Here is a 17584-nt window from a genome sequence, read left to right as displayed (position 1 = left end):
GAGAGACACACAGCTCACATCCAGCCTATATTACTGGAGAGACACACAGACCTCACATCCAGTCTATATTACTGGGAGAGACACAGAGAGCTCACATCCAGCCTATATTACTGGGAGAGACACACAGAGCTCACATCCAGTCTATATTACTGGAGAGACACACAGACCTCACATCCAGCCGATATTACTGGAGAGACACACAGAGCTCACATTCAGCCTACATTACTGGGAGAAACACACAGAGCTCACATCCAGCCTATATTACTGGAGAGACACAGACCTCACATCCAGCATATATTACTGGAGAGACACAGAGCTCACATCCAGCCTATATTACTGGAGAGACACACAGACCTCACATCCAGCCTATATTACTGGGAGACACACAGACGTCACATCCAGCTTATATTACTGGAGAGACACACAGACCTCACATCCAGCCTATATTACTGGGGGAGACACACAGAGCTCACATCCAGCCTATATTACTGGGAGATACACACAGACCTCACATCCAGCCTATATTACTGGGGGAGACACACAGAGCTCACATCCAGTCTATATTACTGGGAGACACACAGAGCTCACATCCAGCCTATATTACTGGGAGAGACACACAGACCTCACATCCAGCCCATATTACTGGGAGAGACACACAGACCTCACATCCAGCATATATTACTGGAGAGACACACAGACCTCACATCCAGCCTATATTACTGGGAGAGACACATAGAGCTCACATCCAGTCTATATTACTGGGAGACACACAGAGCTCACATCCAGCCTATATTACTGGGAGAGACACACAGACCTCACATCCAGCCTATATTACTGGAGAGACACACAGAGCTCACATCCAGCCTATATTACTGGGAGACACACAGAGCTCACATCCAGCCTATATTACTGGAGAGACACACAGAACTCACATCCAGCCTATATTACTGGGAGAGACACACAGACCTCACATCCAGCCTATATTACTGGGAGAGACACGCAGACCTCACATCCAGCCTATATTACTGGGAGAGACACATAGACCTCACATCCAGCCTATATTACTGGAAGAGACACACAGAGCTCACATCCAGCCTATATTACTGGGAGAGACACACAGAGCTCAAATCCAGCCTATATTACTGGGAGAGACACACAGAGCTCACATCCAGTCTATATTACTGGGAGAGACACACAGAGCTCACATCCACCCTATATTACTGGGAGAGACACAGACCTCACATCCAGCCTATATTACTGGGAGAGACACACAGAGCTCACATCCAGCCTATATTACTGGGAGAGACACACAGAGCTCACATCCAGCCTATATTACTGGGAGAGACACACAGACCTCACATCCAGCCTATATTACTGGGAGAGACACACAGACCTCACATCCAGCCTATATTACTGGGAGACACACAGAGCTCACATCCAGCCTATATTACTGGGAGAGACACACAGACCTCACATCCAGCCTATATTACTGGGAGAGACACACAGAGCTCACATCCAGCCTATATTACTGGGAGAGACACAGACCTCACATCCAGCCTATATTACTGGAGAGACACACAGAGCTCACATCCAGTCTATATTACTGGGAGAGACACACAGCTCACATCCAGCCTATATTACTGGAGAGACACACAGACCTCACATCCAGTCTATATTACTGGGAGAGACACAGAGAGCTCACATCCAGCCTATATTACTGGGAGAGACACACAGAGCTCACATCCAGTCTATATTACTGGAGAGACACACAGAGCTCACATCCACCCTATATTACTGGGAGAGACACAGAGCTCACATCCAGCCTATATTACTGGAGAGACACACAGACCTCACATCCAGCCTATATTACTGGGAGACACACACAGAGCTCACATCCAGCCTATATTACTGGGAGAGACACACAGACCTCACATCCAGCTTATATTACTGGAGAGACACACAGACCTCACATCCAGCCTATATTACTGGGGGAGACACACAGAGCTCACATCCAGCCTATATTACTGGGAGATACACACAGACCTCACATCCAGCCTATATTACTGGGGGAGACACACAGACCTCACATCCAGCCTATATTACTGGGAGAGACACACAGAGCTCACATCCAGCCTATATTACTGGGAGAGACACACAGAGCTCACATCCAGCCTATATTACTGGGAGAGACACACAGACCTCACATCCAGCCTATATTACTGGGAGAGACACACAGACCTCACATCCAGCATATATTACTGGAGAGACACACAGACCTCACATCCAGCCTATATTACTGGGAGAGACACATAGAGCTCACATCCAGTCTATATTACTGGGAGACACACAGAGCTCACATCCAGCCTATATTACTGGAGAGACCCACAGAGCTCACATCCAGCCTATATTACTGGGAGAGACACACAGACCTCACATCCAGCCTATATTACTGGAGAGACACACAGAGCTCACATCCAGCCTATATTACTGGGAGACACACAGAGCTCACATCCAGCCTATATTACTGGAGAGACACACAGAGCTCACATCCAGCCTATATTACTGGAGAGACACACAGAGCTCACATTAAGCCTATATTACTGGGAGAGACACACAGACCTCACATCCAGCCTATATTACTGGAGAGACACACAGACCTCACATCCAGCCTATATTACTGGGAGAGACACACAGACCTCACATCCAGCCTATATTACTGGAGAGACACACAGAGCTCACATCCAGCCTATATTACTGGGAGACACACAGAGCTCACATCCAGCCTATATTACTGGAGAGACACACAGAGCTCACATCCAGCCTATATTACTGGAGAGACACACAGACCTCACATTAAGCCTATATTACTGGGAGAGACACACAGACCTCACATCCAGCCTATATTACTGGAGAGACACAGAGCTCACATCCAGCCTATATTACTGGGAGAGACACACAGACCTCACATCCAGCCTATATTACTGGAGAGACACAGAGCTCACATCCAGCCTATATTACTGGAGAGACACAGAGCTCACATCCAGCCTATATTACTGGAGAGACACACAGACCTCACATCCAGCCTATATTACTGGGAGAGACACACAGAGCTCACATCCAGCCTATATTACTGGAGAGACACACAGGCCTCACATCCAGCCTATATTACTGGGAGACACACAGAGCTCACATCCAGCCTATATTACTGGGAGAGACACACAGAGCTCACATCCAGCCTATATTACTGGGAGACACACAGAGCTCACATCCAGCCTATATTAGTGGGAGAGACACACAGACCTCACATCCAGCCTATATTACTGGGGGAGACACACAGACCTCACATCCAGCCTATATTACTGGGGGAGACACACAGAGATCACATCCAGCCTATATTACTGGAGAGACACACAGAGATCACATCCAGCCTATATTTTAGACACTTTACCAGTAAAGTTATTAGTTTTGTGGTCTCGTTACCCTTTGCATTTGTAGCCATTATATTCTTGGCTAGTTCCAGATCCCTCCATAGCTCAGAAACAATGGAGGACCCCAGACCTATACTAGTTGGTATATAGTATATACATGATAGTAGCATAGAGATATTCGGCTTGTTGCAGCGATTAATATTCATGGATACCTGTTCACGGCTGGCGTTTCATATGAAACTTTCAATGGAAATTAGGAATGCGCGGCTTTCATCTGCTCTCCAGAACTACAAAGCATGAAGTAATGTGCTACCAAATGGTTCTTCTTCTGTTTACTCTCAAAGGAAATGAATAAGAATCAAGAAGAAAAAAAAATACAGAAGTCGGGTGATGAAAAGAAAATTTAAACTTTCTGTACCAGGGAATGGGCTAATATGTCAGGTGTCAAGGCACAAGAGCAATAATAGATGCAATCAATCCCCATTTAAATTTGATTAATGCGCAAAATTTACAAACTTTCTACCTTTTGCAGAATTCAGAATTATTTACAGCTTCATGGCATGAGCTTCTTTAATAGTAGGGCACGTCTAGCTCTTATAACCTGCCGCCCCTCTGGCTGTTATGACCTGCCGCCCCTCTGGCTGTTATGACCTGCTGCCCCTCAGGCTGTTATGACCTGCCGCACCTCTGGCTGTTATGACCTGCCGCCCCTCTGGCTAGTATGACCTGCCGCCCCTCTGGCTGTTATGACCTACTGCCCCTCTGGCTTATATGATATGCAGCCCCTCTGGCTGTTATGACCTGCAATCCCTCTGGCTGTTATGATCTGCAGCCCCTCTGGCTGTTATGACCTACCACTACTCTGGCTGTTATGACCTGCTGCACCTCAGGCTGTTATGAACTGCTGCTCTTCTGGTTGTTATGACCTTCAGCCCCTCAAGCTGTTATGACCTGCTGCCCCTTAGGCTGTTATGACCGGCTGCTCTTCTGGTTGTTATTATGACCTGCAGCCCCTCAAGCTGTTATGACCTGCTGCTCTTCTGGTTCTTATGACCTGCTGCCCCCTAGGCTGTTATGACCGGCTGCTCTTCTGGTTGTTTTTATGACCTGCAGCACCTCAAGCTGTTATGACCTGCTGTCCCTCAGGCTGTTATGACCTGCTACCCCTCTGGCTGTTATAACCTGCCACCCCTCTGGCTGTCATAAACTGTTGCCCCTGTGGCTGATATAACCTTCTGCCCCTCTGGCTATTATGAACTGCTGTCCCTCTGGCTGACATGACCTGCAGCCCCTCTGGCTGTTATGACCTGCTGTACCTCAGACTATTATGATCTGCCGCCCTTCTGGCTGTTATGACCTGCCGCCCCTCTCGCTGTTATGACTTGCCGCCCTTCTGGCTATTATGACCTGCCGCCCCTCTGGCTGCAATGACCTGCTGCCTCTCTGGCTGTTATGACCTTCTGCCCCACAGGAAGTTATAACCTGCTGCCCCTCAAGCTGTTATAACCTGCTGCCCTTCAGGCTGTTATAACCTGCTGCCCCTCAGGCTGTTATAACCTGTAGCCCCTCTGGCTCTTATGCCCTGTTGCCCCTCAGGCTGTTATAACCTGCTGCCCCTCAGGCTGTTATAACCTGCTGCCCCTCTGGCTATTATAACCTGCTGCCCTTCAGGCTGTTATAATCTGCTGACCCTCAGGCTGTTATAACCTGCTGCCCCTCTGGCTCTTATGCCCTGTTGCCCCTCAGGCTGTTATAACCTGCTGCCCCTCTGGCTATTATAACCTGCTGCCCTTCAGGCTGTTATAATCTGCTGACCCTCAGGCTGTTATAACCTGCTACCCCTCAGGTTGTTATAACCTGCTGACCCTCAGGCTGTTATAACCTGTAGCCCCTCTGGCTCTTATGCCCTGTTGCCCCTCAGGCTGTTATAACCTGCTGCCCCTCAGGCTGTTATAACCTGCCAGATGGGCAGCAGGTCATTACAGCTACAGGTGCTTATGGATGAGTGAATAGTTTTGATTATCACTGTAGATAGATCGATTTTAAGATTCGGTCACCTTTTTCGGTATTGGGCTTCTTATAACTTTGACACTACAAGAAATGGATGATCCACCTCTATGAGCGATTCACCCCTGAAGGGACCTCAGACCTAGGTGTGGCTTTGGTGGTGACCACAGAAAAATAAAGTCTCCAGAACAACAAGTTTTAAACAATGGGATTGTCCTCACTGTCGCCCAGAACCATTCCTGACAGTGAGTTACGACACCGGTACATCAGATATTTTTTTTCCATTTCACTGATGATTCCCAAATTCATCTTAATGGAAATCTTAATTAGTGCAATTAAAACCTCAATCTCTCGCGCTGAATAAATTATCATCGGAACGCCATGTTTTTTTCTTCTCTATTCGAGACAATAGGTTTTGTGAGAAGTCAATAAACGTGTCACTCACTTCACGATCCAGGAGTGCCGGAGACACCACCGTGACAATGTCGCCCTTTTCCGGGTCGATGTAGAACATGTTGGGTGACGGTTTATCTGGAGTCTGCTTGAGAATGTTGTACCGCAGGACGGCGTTATCTGTGGTGGGGTCGTCTGCATCGAACGCCAGCATGTTCATCACGATGGTTCCTAGAGACATGGAAAAGTAGAAAATGTAGTCATTAATACTCTCGACAAGTTCCAATTGATATTACAACCTCTTGGTGGCCACAAAGCATTAACATCTCTTTACAGAGTATCAAAAAAACATGTTTTTTCCAAACCAGGTCATCCAATCCCATGCCACTCAAGAAGACCGGTAAGGAGCCCACATCTACACCTCCATCATTTGAAGACCAATACTCAACCAACATGGCAACTCTTCGCAATCTTGGCTAACATGTCAACTTGTCTCGTTTCCTAGAGACATGGAAAAGTACAACATGACTCTTGACAAGTTCCAATTGATATCACAATCTCTTGGTGGCCACAAAGCATAAACATCTCTTTACAGAGTATCAAAAAAACATGTTTTTTCCAAACCAGGTCATCCAATCCCATGCCACTCAAGTAGACAGGTAAGGAAGCCCACATCTACACCTCCATCATTTGAAGACCAATACTCAACCAACATGGCAACTCTTCACAATCTTGGCTAACATGTCAACTTGTCTCGTTTCTTAGAGACATGGAAAAGTACAACATGTAGTCATTAATACTCTCGACAAGTTCCAATTGATATCACAACCTCTTGGTGGCCACAAAGCATTAACATCTCTTTACAGAGTATCAAAAAAACATGTTTTTTCCAAACCAGGTCATCCAATCCCATGCTACTCAAGAAGACAGGTAAGGAAGCCCACAGTTGTACCTCCATCATTTGAAGACCAATACCCAACCAGCATGGCCACTCTTCACAATCTTGGCTAACATGTCAACTTATCTGGTAGACTAAAGGCAAACATTTCCACCAAACCCAGTTGTCTCATTGGAACATGGTTGGCTCATGTTCCTCATTTGACAAAGGTCATGCCAAATCTTCTTTAAGCAAATTATATGTAAACCTTTGAAGGACTCTCACGTATAGATGTTGCTCCTGGTAATAAGAATTTCAAGTTACAGATGTGTCCCATCATATTTTTGTTCTTAGCTCAACAATTCCCAACTTGACCAACGCTGATAAAAAAAGACAGGATTTTGGTAAACTATACTGGGTGAGGTTTATGCTATAGGGGTCTACCCAGTGGGTTAGATGTGAACTGCCGACGTACGGTCGGTTTAATGATGGCTTACATTGGACCTTTGGGGCCCAATGTAGTATCAGATGCTGGGGCTATTGGAAGATCTTCTGATGGACCAATCCAACCTGCCTTTTCCTTTCTTTCTTGTACATGTATGATAATGGAGATGAGCAAATTGATTTGTGGCAAATCAAATTCTCCTCAAATTACCCAAAATGTTTTGATTAGTCAAAATCTGGAGTTTTTGTAATTCTTTTTGTGTAAATCCAACAAACTAAATTCCTGTCCCTCAACTGTCGATCACTCACGGTTCAGTCTCACTTTCCACTCTCTCGGTCTTGCAAAGGTCATGATGTCATGGGCCGATGCACATCGTGACATCATATGAGGTCTCATGATGTAGTGGCGTGTTATAACCTCACAACGAAGAGTCAACGACGGAGGCACCAAAAATGCTGGAGAAAACTAGACTGGAGGGAGAGACAGCTGAGGGTTGGGGACATCATATTTCCTCCCGTTTTTTCGGTTAAATATGCCCTGTGGTTTGTAGAAACCCCAGAACACAATAAGTCATGCCAATGAGAATCCAATTTTCCAGTCAATTTTGATCAGGCATGCCAAATGTGACTACTAACATGTTCAGAAAGAGTCATGATTCACATTGGTCTTTTCCCCATTCGTGCTCTAAAACAAAGTTGACCTACATAAACGTTTTTGGAAACTATGGAGGAAACGTATGCAAAGGGAAACCATAAAAAAATCCATGAAGATGTTGCACCGAGGCTAGGCACAGTGTTAACCCAACAACTACCACCCCTGTCCCAGTCTCTTCCGAACTATCTCAAGAAACTTTGCTAGTAACGTAGCACACCACCCTTGCCTTGGTCTCTTTTCAACTATCCAGCTCTTAAAATCTGAAGAAACTTTGCCAGGAGTGTAGCACATCACCCTTGCCCTAGTCTCTTCCGAACTATCCAGCTCTTAAAATCTCAAAAAACATTGCTAGGATCATAGCATATCACCCTTGTCCCATTCTGTTCCAAACTATCCACTCCTAAAACTTCAAGAAACTTTGCCAGGAGAGTAACACACCACCCTTGCCCTGGTCTCTGCCAGACTATCCAGCTCTTAAAACCTCAAGAAACTTTTGGTAGGAGCATAGCACACCATCCTTAAACTAGGTTCTTCCAAACTATCCAGCTCTTAAAACCTCAAGACATTTTGATAGGAGCATAGCACACCACCCTTCCGCTAGTCTCTTCTTCAGATTTTAAGAGCTTGATAGTTCAGAAGAGACTAGGGCAAGGGTGGTGTGCTATGCTCCTGGCAAAGATTCTTGAAGTTTTAAGAGCTGGATAGTTTGGAAACTTTGCCAGGAGCATAGCACACCACCCTTGCCATAGTCTCTACCGAACTATCCACCTCTTAAAATCTGAAGAAACTTTGCCAGGAGCATAGCACATCACCCTTGCCCTAGTCTCTCCCGAACTATCCACCTCTTAAAACTTCAAGTAACTTTGCCAGGAACGTAGCACACCATCCTTGCCTTGGTCTCTTTTGAACTATCCAGCTCTTAAAATCTGAAGAAACTTTGCCAGGAAGGTAGCACACCACCCTTGCCCTAGTCTCTTCCAAACTACCATCCTCTTAAAATGTGAAGAAACTTTGCCAGGAACGTAGCACACCACCCTTGCCCTAGTCTCTTCCAAACTATCCAGCGCTTAAAACCTCAAGAAATTTTGCTAGGAGCATAGCACACCACCCTTGTCCTAATCTATTCTTGAGGTTCTAAGAGCTGGATAGTTCAGAAGATACTATGGCAAGGGTGGTGTGCTATGTTCCTGGCAAAGTTCTTGAGGTTTTAAGAGCTGGATACATTGGAAAGCTTGCCAGGAGCATAGCACACCACCATTGTCCCAGTCTCTTCTGAACTATCCAACTCTTAAAACCTCAAGAAACTTTGCCAGGAGCATAGCACAACACCCTTGTCCTAGTCTCTTCTTCAGATTTTAAGAGCTGGATAGTTTGGAAAAGACTAGGGCAAGGATGGTGTGCTATGCTCCTGGCAAAGTTTTTTGAGGTTTTAAGAGCTGGATAGTTTGGAAACTTTGCCAGGAGCATAGCACACCACCCTTGCCATAGTCTCTTCCGAACTATCAACCACTTAAAATCTGAAGAAACTTTTCCAGGAGCATAGCACACCATCCTTGCCTTGATCTCTTTTGAACTTTCCAGCTCTTAAAACCTCAAGATATTTTGCTAGGAGCATAGCACACCACCCTTGTCCTAATCTCTTCCAAACTATCCTCAACTTAAAATGTGAAGAAACTTTGCCAGGAATGTAGCACACCACCCTTGCCCTAGTCTCTTCCGAACTATCCAGCTCTTAAAACCTCAAGAAATTTTGCTAGGAGCATAGCATACCACCGTTGTCCTAATCTCTTCTTGAGGTTCTAAAAGCTGGATAGTTCGGAAGATACTATGGCAAGAGGGGTGTGCTACATTCCTGGCAAAGTTCTTGAGGTTTTAAGAGCTGGATAGATTGGAAAGTTTGCCAGGAGCATAGCACACCACCATTGCGATAGTCTCTTCCCAACTATCCACCTCTTAAAATCTGAAGAAACTTTGCCAGGAATGTGGCATACCACCCTTGCCCTAGTCTCTTCTTCAAATTTTCAGAGTTGGATAGTTCAGAAGACACTAGGGCAAGGGCGGTGTGCTGCGTTCCTGGCAAAGTTTCTTCAGATTTTAAGAGCTGGATAGTTCGGAAGAGACTAGGGTAAGGGCGGTATGCTATGCTCCTGGCAAAGTTTCTTGAGGTTTAAAGAGCTGGATAGTTTGGAAACTTTGCCAGAAGCGTAGCACACCACCCTTGCCCTAGTCTCTTCTTCAGATCTTAAGCGCTGGATAGTTGGGAAGAGACTAGGGCAAGGGTGGTGTGCTACGCTCCTGGCAAAGTTTCTTGAGATTTTAAGAGGTGGATAGTTCGGAAACTTTGCCAGGAACGTAGCACACCACCCTTGCCCTAGTCTCTTCCAAACTATCCACCTCGAAGGAACTTTGCCATGATTGTAGCACACCACCCTTGCGCTAGTCTCTTCCCAACTATTCAGCTCTTAAAACCTCAAGAAACTTTCCAATGGGCGTAACTATAGGGCACTAGAGCCTACTTGGGCTCAAAAGGTCTCTTTGGCCAATATGACCAATAATTTTGGTCCCCGTTGGAGATTTTGCATTACGGCCAACCAGCTTCATGTTAGGCCACTGCCAGGAGTTTCATGTTGACAGTCTTTGATGCAGAATTTATGAATTAGCCGAGATGTACAATGGCAGAACGTCCTACAGCTCCGAGAACACCGGCTAAGAGAAATGTCTTCTCCTCTGCTCCTCCCTGCCAGATAATGGCCTTTTATTAAGGTTATTTGGCCATGAAGTGGCTTGTTAATTATGAGTTTATTTTCCGTAGGATTGCAGGGCGGCGGCGCGGTTTGCCGCGGTGTACACGCATACAGCACATTTATTTAACAAGACTGATTAATATGCAAAAGCACATTTGCACAAAGTATCGCATTAGCCTCATGTAGGGTCTGGAATAAGCCTCCTGTTGTGTGCGGCTTTCACTCATTCTGGGCTTCATTAGCAATGGATGGATCCGCTGTTCAGGCGGTGACCCCTCTTGATCCGTGGATAATTACCGGTGCCGAGAGCCACACATATGGATTGCCGGACCCTGACAAGACGATTGATGTCATCGCTCAGGCTGGTGATATCATAGCCCCTGTTGTGCACCACTACAACTCCCAGCATGGCCCCGGAGTGTGATCACGCCTGCGCCGCCTCACTGCCTTCCCATCCTACTCCATCTATAAAAATACATCCATACTGGAAGAAATGGGTCACATATAGGCAGGTAACATATGGTTTCTGCTTTCCTCCGTGACCCCCCAGGCTTGGCGTACGTAATGGAGAAAAAAAAAAAAAAACGAAGGGGGAAAGAAGAGGAATAATCGCTGCTAATTAATAAGAGTGAAATAGAATTATTTTTTTTTTAACACATTTATTAAGAAATAAAATCCATGAAACACATTTACGGGAAAAAAAAAGAAATGTGATTAATTTATAAAAGCCAATAATTAATTTTCACAATGTCTTATATAGTAGTCACATCCCAGTGAGTAATTTATTTTAATTTTAAATTATCATAATTAGCAACATTAATTTTAGAATTATTGTGTTATGTAAAAATATAATTTTCATAATTCCATTATACATTTTTTTTTATTTTCATTATTAATTTGAGTATTTTATACTTACTTCTAATAGCAATTATCACCCATCTTCATCATCCTCTTCATGAAAATAAATTATAATATAATTTTCACTACTTAATTATTTTATAGTAGTCACATGCCAACTGGTAAGATTATTATTATAATTATTATTATTATTATTATTATTCATTTATTTAAATATTTTATACTTTTTTTTTAATAACAATTATCACCAATCCACATCATCCTCCATCCAATTATGTTATAGTAGTCACATCCTAACTAGTAAGTTTTTTTTTTATTTATTTGTTTCCTATTATTAATTAATTATTATTAATTATTAATAATAATAATAATTTAAAGATTTTATACTTATTTTTATTACCAATTATTACCAGTCAACATCACACTCCATCCTACTCATTAAAATAGTAATTCTGATATAGTTTTCACAATTCAATTATAATATAGTTTCACATCTCCACTATTTTTTTAATTATTATTAATATTATTATTATCATTATTATTAATTTAAATATTTTATACTTATTTTGAATAGTAATTGTCACTCATCCACATCATCCTCTTCAATAAAGTAATTATACAACTTTCATAATGTAATTGTTTTACAGTGGTGACATCCCAAGTAGTAAGTTATTTTTATATCTATTATTATTATTATTATTATTATTATTATTATTATTATTACTAGTAGTAGTAGTAGTAGTAGTAGTAGTAGTAGTAATAGTAGTGGCAGTAGTAGTATTTATTTGAATATTTTATTTTATTCTTATTTTTAATACCAATTATCCCTTGTCCCCATTATCATTTATATATAATATATATGTTATTATTATTATTATTATTATTATTATTATTATTATTATTATTATTATTATTAGTAGTAGTAGTAGTAGTAGTAGTAGTAGTAGTGGTAGTAGTACTAGTATTTATTTAAATATTTTATTCTTATTTTTATTACCAATTATCACCCGTCCCCATCATCTTCCATCCTTCATTCAATTATTTTATAGTAGTCACATCCCAGCTAGTAAGTTATTTTTTTTTATTATTATTATTATTCATTTATTTGAATTTTTTATTCTTATTTTTAATAGCAACTAACACGCATACCGATCATCCTCCATCCTTCTATTGAAAATAATTATGATATAATTTTTACAATTCAATAATTTTATAGTAGTCACATGCCAACAAGTTATTTTTATAACTTTCTATTATTATTCACATATTTGAACATTTTATACTTATTTTTAATAGCAGTTATCACCCATCAACATCACCCTCCATCCTCTTCATTAAAATTATTATATAACTTTAACAATTCAATTATTTTAGAGTAGTCACATCCCAACTAGTTTTATTATTATTATTATTATTATTAATTTAATAAAATATTTTATATTTCTTTTTTTTACCAATTATCACCCATCCACATCATCCTCCATATGAAAATAATCATAGAATTTTCACAGTTCAATTATTATCCCAACTAATAAGTTATATATTTTTTTTTATTCCTAGAATTTATTTTTTATTTTTATTGTAAATATTATTATTATTATTTTTTTGCATTTATAATCATTTTATTATTTCTTATTTTTTCTTTTTTTTGGATAACTTATATTTAATTGTTTGAATTTTTTTTATATTTAATTTTTCAAAAACATTTTTTATATTTATTGTAAATATTATTATTATTATTAATAATAATATTATTATTTTCCATTTATTATCATTTTATTATTTCTTCATTTTTCTTTTTTTTTATAATTTATATTTAATTTTTTGAATTTTATTTATATTTAATTTTTCGAAAAATATTTTTTATATTTATTGTAATTATTATTATTATTATTCATTATTATTATTATTATTATTTTTCATTTATTATTATTTTATTATTTCTTAATTTTTCCTTTTTTTTTGATAATTTATATTTAATTTTTGGAATTTTTTTTAAACACTATTTCGGATTTAGTCCTTGACTTTTTCTGTGAGAGGTAGATGCCGGCTGTATAACTCAGCTGGCATCTGCCCCATACACCTTAAACCAAAATGTGACGGACAGCAAAATGCACATCACATTTGCAGGAAGGGGTTAATAAACTGTTTGTAGACTCTATTTTTTCTAATCCATGCGTTTATTACATATAATAAGTCCCCTCGCTTGTTCTGATTGGTTGCTGCCTTTTTGGACATGCCTACCCTAAATAAAAAGTGATGGAAGTAGGTTTTCCGAGGTTGAGAAATAGACCCCAGCAGCAGGGATTGTGCCACCGATGGCTCCTCTTCTTGCCTATAGGTGAGCGCACCGCTCTGATGCTCTGGGCCTCCTGACAGCAGCAGATGTCATCTATATACCGACACCTGTTGTGTGAGGGTCGGCACATTACCAGACCTGTATATAAGTGATACAGCACATTCCCAGACCCGTATATAAGTGATACAGCACATTCTACTCTTTATGTTACGGAAAGAAAACACAGATTTCAATTATTCACACCCGGCAAATGCACAGAAGATGCTCAGTGTTATATTATCAGCTAATCGGGGAGAATCCCCGCTCTCTGCTCCTCCCCGATCATACGAGGCTGCTCAGCCATATGGCGGCACAGCACACTCGCTGCTCACACACAAGTTGTCTCCGAGCAATTGCCTGGAAGCAATGAATATCTCAGAAGACACTGCAGAATGTAACAAAGAAGAAAGAGCAATGGCAGTTACCTTCTGCAGCACATGGCGGTATTAATTGAGCACTGTATGGCACTATTATTTCAGGTCTGTAAGTAGTGTTCACCAAACACTTTATACTGGTATACAAGGTGGTATTAGTAAACACTATGTCTCGATATTATTGAACACTGTATGATGGTATTTGAGCCATATGTTGGTATTATTGAACACTGCATGGTGGCATTATTGAAACCTATATAGTGGTATTTGAGCACTGTATGGTGGATTTATTTGAATACTGTTTAGTGGCATCATTTGAGCACTGTATGGCGGCATTATTTGAGCACTGTATGGTGGAATTATTGAGCACTGTATGGCGGCATCATTTGAGCACTTTATAGCGGCATCATTTGAGCACTGTTTGGCAGTGTTATTTGAACACTGTATGGCGGTATTATTTGAGCACTCTATGGCGGCATCAATTGAACACTGTATGGCGGGATCATTTGAGCACTGTTTAGCAGTATTATTTGAACACTGTATGGTGGTATTATTTAAGCACTGTATGGCGGCATCATTTGAACACTGTATGGCGTATTATTTGAGCACTTTATGGCGGCATCATTTGAACACTGTATGGCGGCATCATTTGACCACTGCTTGGCAGTATTATTTGAGCACTGTATGGCGGTATTATTGAACACTATATAGTGGTAGTTGAGCACTGTATGGCGGCATTATTTGAGCACTGTATGGTGGTATTTGATGACAGTATGGTGGTATTATTTGAGCACTGTATAGTGGTATTTAATGACTTTTTGGTGGTATTATTTGAGAACTATATAGTGGTATTTGATGACTGTATAGTGGCATTATTTGAATACTGTATGGTGGCATTTGTTAAGCACTATATGGTAGTATTAACGAGCACTGTTAATTTTTTAACACCATGTGTTGGGTGATAAAATGTAAGCGCTATATGTTAGTATTATTGATCACTAAATGGTAATATACTTTGAGCAGTGAATATTGGTAATATCTGTGCATTGTATGTCACTATTATTTGACCACTTTGTGGTACATTATGGAAGCCTGTATGTCATTAGCCCTTGAGCACAATATGGTGGTAATTGAGCTTTTTTTGCGTCTTATTAAAGCTCTTTATGGTGATATTACTGTATATGAGTACTATATGGTGATATGATTTGAGCAGTGTGGCAATATTTGACTACTGTATAGCGGTATTATTTAACCATACTATGGCACTATATAATCGCTGGTGATAACATTTCGGTAGTGTAAGTTGCAATATTTTGAACACTCTATGGTGGTATATTTTGAGCATGTTATGTTACGTCTCGTGCACAGTAGTATGGTTATATTACACAAACAGCGCATGGCGGCACTTATTTAGGTTTTGTGTGGCATTGCTATATAAGCACTCTGTAGTGTAGTGTGCCAATCAACAATGTTCTGGCACACATTTAGGGTGTTTCCTATTATTTCAGGTAGAAATACCCTTGATTAAAAATGTATGCACTAACTTGCCCGTGTGCAGTGCCCTCATGCTGCCTGTAGGGGTCACTGCCACCGCATCATTCCGCCTGTAATCTGCAGATGGAGAATTCAGAGCTTGCTACTTGGAATAGAAACAATTGCACAAACTGTGTTGTTTGCTGTAACAATGTAATCAGAGGGTGACGTGACAGCAGCAGGACACAGGCGGGGAGGATATCATAATTACCGCAAATAATGCAACAAATAAACCCGAAATCAGCCATTCATGAATATTCACATCATCACTCCGCCAGTCCTCCGCAGCAAAGAAACCCATCCGTGCCATCAAACTGATGGGAACACGCTAAGTAACCACGGAGCGCGGGATACATGGGGCCGGTGTATGGGACGCCCCGTCATCGCACTGGACAATTAGGCAAGGGTATAAGGGCTCTTTTTTCTGCACTGTATGGTGGTATTTGATTACTGTATAATGGTATAATTTGATCCCTGTATGGCAGTATTATTTCATCACTTTATGATGGCTTTATGTGAGCAATGTATAGTTGTATTATTTGAGCACTGTATGGTAGTATTTCAGCACTTTATGATGGTTTAATTTGAGCACTGTATGGCGGTAGTATTTAAGCACTGTATAATAATAATAATTTATTAATTTATATAGCGCTATTAATTCCACAGCGCTTTACATACATCAGCACTGTATCGCTGTAGTATTTGAGCACTGTATGGTGGCATTTGATTACTGTATGATAAAATGACTTAAGCACTTTATAATATTACTAGCTGTACTTCCTGGCTTCGCCCGGGTTAATAACTGCTGTTAACAAAATAGAATGTATTAACAAAATTGTGTTCTGCACACAAAAGTGACACAAAACAAATAGAAATGTAATTATAATGTCTGTCTCCCCCTCTGTATATATCTCTCTCTATCTCTTTGTCTGTCTGTCTCTTTCCCTGTCTGTCTCTGACTGTCTCTGTCTCTTTCTCCATCTGTCTCAATCTCTTTCCCTGTCTGTCTATCTATCTATCTGTCTCTTTCCCTGTCTGTCTCTTTCCCTCTCTTTCCCTGTCTGTCTCTTTCCCTCTCTTTCTCTGTCTATCTGTTTCCCTGTGTCTGTCTCTGTCTCTTTCCCTGTGTCTATCTCTTTACCTGTCTTTGTCAGTCTCTTTCCCTGTCTGTCTCTTTCCCTGTCTGTCTGTTTCCCTGTCAGTCTGTCTCTTTGTCTGTTTCTGTCTCTTTGTGTCTGTCTCTTACCCTGTCTGTGTCTACCTCTTTCCCTGTCTGTGTCTGTCTCTTAACATGTCTCTCTCTTTCCCTCTCTTTCCCTGTCTGTCTCTTTCACGGTCTATCTCTTTCCCTCTCTTTCCCTGTCAGTCTGTCTCTTTGTCTGTGTCTGTCTCTTTGTGTCTGTCTCTTACCCCGTCTATGTCTGTTTCTTACCCTGTCTGTGTCTGTCTCCTTCCATGTGTCTGTCTCTTACTCTGTTTCTCTCTTTCCCTGTCTGTCTCTTTCCCTCTCAGTCTGTCTCTTTGTCTGTGTCTGTCTCTTTGTGTCTGTCTCTTACCCTGTCTATGTCTGTTTCTTACCCTGTCTGTGTCTGCCTCTTTCCCTGTCTGTGTCTGTCTCCTGACGAAGCCTTTGGTGAAACGCGCGTCGAGGCCCCACCCCCACGCCTGGACAGTTTCACCATTCCTGCTCTGACATGACGCAAGGTAATTTTTTCTAACCGCTTATGCCCTTTAGCCACTGTGGGACTTATGTGAGATTCTACAGATCTCTCTTGTACATATACTAACTTTACACTGTCCCCATCTAGTCTCTCACGGGCTACCATACTTTGTATAATTCTTTACTTACATTGCTGCCTGTCATCAGGTATATTGCCATCTGGTGGTTTGTCCTGGTATTGCTGTGGGTTGTTTCTGGCAGGCTTTTTCCACC

The 17584-nt window shown here is 41.4% G+C and overlaps 1 protein-coding gene across 1 annotated transcript in view; it reads right to left on the bottom strand.

Moving 5' to 3' along the window:
• The window catches only part of CDH13 (cadherin 13), an 867885-nt gene that overhangs the window by 290531 nt on the left and 559770 nt on the right, over nucleotides 1–17584 (bottom strand). Inside the window, exon 7 of the mRNA XM_075326087.1 lies at nucleotides 5881–6059. Coding sequence (XP_075182202.1) covers nucleotides 5881–6059 — 179 coding nt within the window. The remainder of the gene's footprint in view (nucleotides 1–5880; nucleotides 6060–17584) is intronic.

The sequence above is a fragment of the Anomaloglossus baeobatrachus genome, chromosome 10, assembly GCF_048569485.1.
Source record: "Anomaloglossus baeobatrachus isolate aAnoBae1 chromosome 10, aAnoBae1.hap1, whole genome shotgun sequence".
Classification (NCBI taxonomy): domain Eukaryota; kingdom Metazoa; phylum Chordata; class Amphibia; order Anura; family Aromobatidae; genus Anomaloglossus; species Anomaloglossus baeobatrachus.
This window is presented reverse-complemented; position numbering and strand designations above follow the sequence as displayed.